The sequence below is a fragment of the Ammodytes marinus genome (assembly GCF_949987685.1).
Source record: "Ammodytes marinus genome assembly, chromosome: 25".
Classification (NCBI taxonomy): domain Eukaryota; kingdom Metazoa; phylum Chordata; class Actinopteri; order Uranoscopiformes; family Ammodytidae; genus Ammodytes; species Ammodytes marinus.
Window position 1 is genome coordinate 893407 of NC_137229.1, and position 7500 is coordinate 900906.

At 36.7% G+C, this 7500-nt stretch overlaps 2 protein-coding genes across 2 annotated transcripts in view; one reads left to right on the forward strand and one right to left on the reverse strand.

Annotated features, from left to right (window-relative positions):
• The window catches only part of atp2c1 (ATPase secretory pathway Ca2+ transporting 1), a 49805-nt gene extending 46742 nt beyond the window's left edge, over positions 1-3063 (reverse strand). The window contains 1 exon segment of the mRNA XM_080053315.1: positions 2985-3063. Coding sequence (XP_079909441.1) covers positions 2985-3008 — 24 coding nt within the window. The 5' untranslated portion in view covers positions 3009-3063.
• A 2680-nt stretch (positions 3064-5743) lies between these two features.
• Positions 5744-7500, forward strand: part of pik3r4 (phosphoinositide-3-kinase, regulatory subunit 4) — a 39908-nt gene continuing 38151 nt past the window's right edge. The window contains 1 exon segment of the mRNA XM_080053377.1: positions 5744-5973. The gene's annotated coding sequence lies outside the window, so the exon portion shown is untranslated.

Here is a 7500-nt window from a genome sequence, read left to right on the forward strand (position 1 = left end):
AACATGTATATACTACATACTAAAAGCCCTACTAACGTCCTCCCTCCTACATACTCAACCTGTATATACTTCATACTAAAAGCCCTACTAACGTCCTCCCTCCTACATACTCAACATGTATATACTATATACTAAAAGCCCTACTAACGTCCTCCCTCCTACATACTCAACCTGTATGTACTTCATACTAAAAGCCCTACTAACGTCCTCCCTCCTACATACTCAACATGTATATACTTCATACTAAACGCCCTACTAACGTCCTCCCTCCTACATACTCTACATGTAAATACTACATTCTGTCTACTTAACCATCCATTGTTTAAGCGAGGTTCGTCGGACCGTTTACACTGAAGTATACAGAAGCAATAAAGAATAAAAAAAAAAATTCTGTGTCATTTAAAAGACGCAATGCATTGTGGGGCGGTTGAGTAGGAAAAGTATCCTATCGATCCATACACAAAATCTTCCCCGGAAGTATAAGTACTCATCCGGGCATTTCTCGTCTACACAAACTCGCATACACAACCACAACATACTCAAATTGATGTCAAAATTAGTATGAGTAGGACGTCGCGTTAGTAAGGCTTTACCAACACAGCCTTACCCTGCGTTCCAATCCCCAAACTATCTACTATTGAGTTTGGTAGAAAAAAAATATTTAGGATGTCCCGATTTGTGGCGAGATTTAGTATGGTTAGAAATACCCGGATGCCTACTAGATCCGTCCGAGATTTTTAGTGTTGAAAAAAAAATAATCAAATTTTCCTGTGAGGAAAGTTTTGTTTATTCAGTTATGGAGAATATACCTTAGAAAATGTTTCACTTCTCTGACACACCCAAAGTTACACACTGCACCTTTAAATGCATTCTGTGGGCGAGGAGGTTATCTAAGGTTATCATTGTTAAGGTTACAAGGTAAATATTGACAACTGACCTTGACGTACTTTTCCATTTTGATTTGAAATACATGAGTAAATATTTGATGTCTTACCAGGCAAATATATTAGAAGAAAATAACTATCTCCCTCCCTGCATTCCAAATCTCCTCCTCTTTCTTTTCTCTATTCTACATACTACATCCGACCATAAACAGTATCTAGTTGGGATGCAGTATGCTACAATTGGGACATACCTTTACTTATTTATTTCATCCTAACATGGCTCCTTGATCTTGCCTCTTGCTTTTATATCCGTCTCATCCCCGGTTGTTTTTCATACGGAGGCTCCGTCGATGTGACGTCGCTTCCGGTGCGCACTGGATTGTGGGTCAGAATCGCCCCAAATAGCATGCTGATTTCAACACTTCAAAAATCTCGGACGGATTTGGTAGACATCCGGGTATTTCTAACCATACTAAATCTGGCCACAAGAATCGGGACATCCTAAATCTTTTTTTCTACCTTACTAAATAGTAGATAGTATGGGGATTGGGACGCAGCCTCTGTATTTTGTGTCCTGCCATATCATTTTACTCTGTAGTATTCATACTATTGTTTACATAGCAGAGTGCCGTTAACTGTATGAAATGAGATACACACTTAAAGTAAGAAATGCATACGTTGATTTAAAATAAAAAATAAATAAAAAAGTTCTGCATAGCTACTTTAATATCCCCAAATATTTTCACCAAATCGTTCAGTCCAAGTGACAAACACACACACACACACACACACACACACACACACACACACCTCTTTCTCTCTCTCTCTCTCTCTCTCTCTCTCTCTCTCTCTCTCTCTCTCTCTCTCTCTCTCTCTCTCTCTCTCTCTCTCTCTGTCTCTCTCTCTCTCTCTCTCTCTCTCTCTCTCTCTCTCTCTCTCACACACACACACTAAGAAAACCATACACTGATTTTAGTTGACCTAATCCTTGAACTGATTTCAACGGTTTAGATAACTAAACACAAACGACTGATTCAATTATCTGATAAATGATTGGTTAAATAGGCTACATTTTGATACCAATAAAGGCATTATTCACACACACACGCACACGCACACACACACACACACACACACACACACACACACACACACACACACACACACACACACACACACACACACACACACACACACACACACACACACACACACACACACACACACGCGCGCGCACACACACACACACACACACACACACAAATAGCCTACAGGAGGTTAATGTTGATGTTAGCCACAGTTAGCTCGCTTGCTAACCGGCTCAAATGTACACAACAAGGACCACCGGTAGAAGTAAACATTTCAACTCCTTTAACAACAACAACAACAACAAATAACTCTCAAACCAACACGTCAACAAACAATAAAATCACTCACACGCGCTCCCTTGTCTAATCTGACGTTAGCGGTGGCATCACATCAAGCTAACGCAAAATCAGAGAGGTCTTTACAGGTGTTATGCTGACATCTGCATACCTGTCGAAAATTGCACCCACCTTTATAAATCCCTCCTTTGCCGAATAAGGCATTCACAATTTAACTGTATTTATGTGTATGTATGCATGCTATCGTTTAACCATAAATGATTATGAGTTTTTTTTATTCTTTAGTGTGATTTTCATATATTTAATAATGGTTTTATTATCAGCGCATAGCTTACGTTATCGAATACACTTTCACAATGGGATATTCCTTTTCCTACATTTGAAAAACACATACAAACCCATTAAAAATCATTGACAAACAACAAACACCGACAAAGAATATTATATAGTTCTCAAACAGAATTTCGCTTTTTAAAATCACTACAATTTTTTGGGTGCAATTTTCAGCAGGCACACAGAATTCTTCATAACACCAGGACGTTAACTCAAACAATCCCCCGATCATAGGTCCACGGCGCCGGGTTACCGACCTCCAGAGGGTGTCGGTGATCAGAAAAATGTGCTTATTTCAGCAGTAGGGTGGTTAATATTGGATTTAAAGCCTACCGCCATTGTTAAAACACAAAAGGAAAAGTCTGCTGTTGTCTAAACTTACCAGTAGCTCCCGGTTTTTCAGCATCTTCCGTGAGATCGCACGGCGGAGCGTTTTCCTCTGACAGTTCTGTCCACCATGACAGCTCCAACGGTCGCTTCCAGTGGCCGCCCCTCCACAATAAAACCACTGTAGTTTCTTTCTACGTCTTCTTCTTTTTTAATATTAATTTTTTTTGAGGTTTTGGTGCATTACCGCCACCAACTGGAATGATTTGTGGTTTCCATAACAATCTACATGTAAAAAAAAAAGCCATACAGTAAGGCAAGGCAAGGCAAGGCAAGTTTATTTATATAGCACAATTCAGACACAAGGCCACTCAAAGTGCTTTACAGGGGCAAGATTAGAATACATAAAGCACATTATAAAACATTTAAAAGCGAATAAAAGAAGCAAATAAAATAAAAATTGCAGGTTAAAATGGAAACAAAAAAGTCTTCAGACTCGATTTAAAAGAACTGAGAGTTGCAGCAGACCTCAAGTTTTCTGGGAGTAGGCTACATGACTATCATGACAGATGAAACGTTTTTTTTTTTTTTTAATTAATTTTAAATTTTATTTTGATATATATATTTTATTATAATTATTTATTCCTTTTCTTTTAAAAGTAATTACTTGAGATGTATTCTTATTAAGATGGTGCAAGTGCTTGTTCGTGTATGAGTGTAAAAACTACAATAAACATATTGTGGGGGAAAAAAAACTCCTAGTTAAAAAATAAATAGTAGCCTAATAATTAAAAAAAAATAACCTATATATTTTCAAACAAAAAAAATTAGTTTCCCTTGGTTGAAACGCCTGTATTCCTTTTTCTGAGGCGTTTTACAGCAGCTTGCATTCAACATTTCGCAGTACTGCCTCCTTCTGGAATTGTCTAAAATATCCTCCACTGCTTGGTCCACTTGCTAGATTAATCAGAGTATTACTATCGATAACCTGTTCCCTTTTTTTAGTGTACCCCATGTATTTGACAGTGTTCACATTAACTGGTGGTGGATGTTTTCCAGTTATGCTAATTAGTCCATTTGAATGAACTAGTCTCATCCTGTTGCAGATTACCTCTTCTTCTTTCTCTCTGTGTGTGTGTGTGTGTGTATGTGTGTGTGTGTGTGTGTGTGTGTCTCTCTCTCTCTCTCTCTCTCTGCGTGTCTCTGTCTGACTGTGTGTGTGTGTGTGTTTAACAGTGTGTGTGTGTGTGTTTAACAGTGTGTGTGTGTGCGTGTCTCTCTCTCTCTCTGCGTGGCTCTGTGTCTGACTGTGTGTGTGTGTATGTGTGTGTGTGTGTGTGTGACTGTAAGAGTATGTGTGTCAGTGTGTGTGTGTGTATGTGTGTGTGTGTGTGTGTGTGTGTGTGTGTGTGTGTGTGTGTGTGTGTGTGTCTCTCTCTCTCTCTGTGTGTGTGTGTGTGTGTGTCTCCTACCTTGGCCTATAAATAGCTGAATTTACGTTACTGATTTAAGAGCAACCTAAGAAAGGAGTTAAATTACCTGTAGGCCTATGCTTGCGAATACTATAAATAAAGCTGATTTTGACATTACCTGTATATGTTTGCAAATACTCTTTATTAAGAAAAATAAATATAATAAATAAATTGAGATATTTTAGGGGTTTATTATCGGTTTGAATTCTAAGCTTTTAATGTGAAAACCAGTCCGTCTGATGTCCTGTTATGCTTTATTTGATCCCCACTGCGCATGCGTTGCAGACAGACGGCAGCTCGCGCGTTCTCGGTGCCAGAAAGTTCCTTGTGCTCCAAAACAAAGATCGTCTCTGGTCAATATTATTCTATCCCTGCGTCCCAATCCCCATACTTCCCTACTATTTAGTATGCCAGAAATAGATTTTAGGTAGTCCCAATACATGTATGACAATTGTAGTATGCTGAAAATACATAGATGCCACACTAACTCCAATAGCATTTTGGAGTATTCGTCTTTATTCTTGACATTTCTCTACATAATGAAAAAAAAATCTTCCTTATCGGATTTCTGTTTCTCTCCTGTGGCCCTAAAACTCTTCTGTACTTTAGTATGTAGTGTAGTAAAAAGACTAAAACTCTTCTGTACTTTAGTATGTAGTGTAGTAAAAAGAAAAAGTATGTGATTTGGAACGCAGGGATTGATTTGATTAGAATTTGTGAAAATATCAGGAAGTGTGACAACACTAAGGGTGACACTTTCACTTAGATGTCCTGATTTGTTTAAGGTTATTCCAATTAAAGTAAAATAAACATCATTCTATGTCTACACACACACACACACACACACACACCACACACACACACACACACACACACACACACACAAACAAACACAGACAGATTCTAATTCTAAGTTTTTTCAGGAAAATTATGTAACTGTTAACCAATTTAAAATTATTATTTTGAATCAGCCCCTCTACACTTGTAACTGTTTTAATTAGGCTATTATGTCTCTCATTCAATTGATCTGAATGTTTTAAATTGTTGTTGTCTGTGTTTGTGTGTGTGTGTGTGTGTGTGTGTGTGTAAACTTGTTATGTATTCTCATTGTATATTGTGTATCTGTACAAACTCGACGTCATTGTAAAAGAGGGTCACCCCTCAATTGATCTTTCGAGGTTAAATAAAGGAAAATGAAAAATTTGGTACGTAGTGGATCATCTTTCTAACATCACATCTTTGCATTGACGGACGTTCTTGCCCAGCATCATCAGAAAATCTCGCGAGATTTCAGTTTACCTCCGTGACCCGGATTCATAACAACATCCGATGCTGCTATCAGGCTAACGGTGATTCAGGCGGATAATATTCGTTATTTTTCACGGTTTACGGTCATTTTCTCACCACCGGGGCTTTTTAACGGTCGCTGGAAAGGCTCGTTAACCAACCGAGGTGACGTCATGACAACAAATATGCGTCCAGCCTGAAGTTTGTCCCTTATTAACCGTTTTTTTAAACCGTTGACAGTCGGTAGCCTGCTATTCGACAACAACACAACAACAGTTTCATCCGGTAAAAACGAATAAACTTCATAACTTCACTGTTTGTAATGTTTATATTGGTGGTTAATGTGTGTTGTTGACGTTAGTGAGTTTTATTTTAGCGAGCTAGTAACGGTCAGCGCTGTCAAAGTGCTGCGCGTGCCTCTGGATCATGTGACGTATGAACACTGTTTACATTGTGTCCAACAAAAACAGTGTTTTTTTCAAGAATTGGTCAATTTTGAGACTTTTAAAAATCTATTCATCTTCCATAACATGTCTTCTTTCATACTAGTATAAATCAAAAGGTCCAACATGTACATTCAGGTGTTTATTTGACTAAACCTTGTCTGTTTGCGTCTGTATATTTCTCCTATACAACCACCTTTAACGGACATGATCTCAACATTAGTTATTTTTTTCAATACTCTGAACCACAAATCTCAACTTCTAAAGCCCGTTGTCATATAATAATCATTCTCAGCACTATTCTGAAGGTTATTACAGAAGTATTTGTTCATATGTTGTTCATTGTCTGATTTATGAGACATTTTGTTCTTTTAAACATGCTGACATTTTTAAGACCTGTACAATAGTTTTATTTATAAAATGAGAGGCTGTATTCATCACAATCTGTTCTTTACAAACCTTGGACATTCATTTTTTATTTATTATTTATTTTATTAACCTTTATTTTTCCAGGAATATACTCATTGAGATTCAAAATCTCTTTTTCAAGAGAGTCCTGGCCAAGAAGGAGGCAGCATAAAAACATAAAAGATTCACATTAAAAAAACAAAATGTCACACTTAAAACAAGACACAAAACACAATAAAAAATAAAAATAAAATAAAAAGTCACAAAGCATCAATCTCATTGGCAGTAAGTCAGTGTTCAGTAACCGGGCATGTACAGTTTGTGGTTAAATAGTCCTTAATCCTGCTTTTGTAATTGTTCATGGTGATAAAGGATTCAAGTTTAAGGTACGTTTTAAAAAGGAAATTAAGATTTTAACTCTGGCCTTAACCAACGATTTTAACTCAACATCTACATTTCTGACCTTTTTTTCATAATGCAATGTACAAGTTAAAAATGTCACTCTATTCCCCTGCAGCGTCTAACATATTATATATTATTTTCTTCTTATCTTTTCCACAGAAAGTATTTTTTTGATTTATAAAATGAAAAATCTAAAATCTCTTTAGGAAAAATATTGGACTCTAATATGATTACGATTTACACATGATTAGGTATAGATATTAGATAGTGCCAAAAAAGGAACATAATAAACAATTTTTTATTTATTTTTTGTATACTTTTTTTATTTGGAAATGTTTATGAACACTGAATATACTATAATGTATAGAAGCATACATTTTAGCAGACATATCCATGGTCTTTGTTGTTTTTTGTTTACATACACATACGAACAACAATATCCCACCCACCCCACCCACTTGAACATGTAGTACACACACCTAGAATAACAAAAAGTTATTTAACGTACATTTTTTATTTTAATTAACCCCTCATTTTCATTTCTTCCTTCTTATCTTTC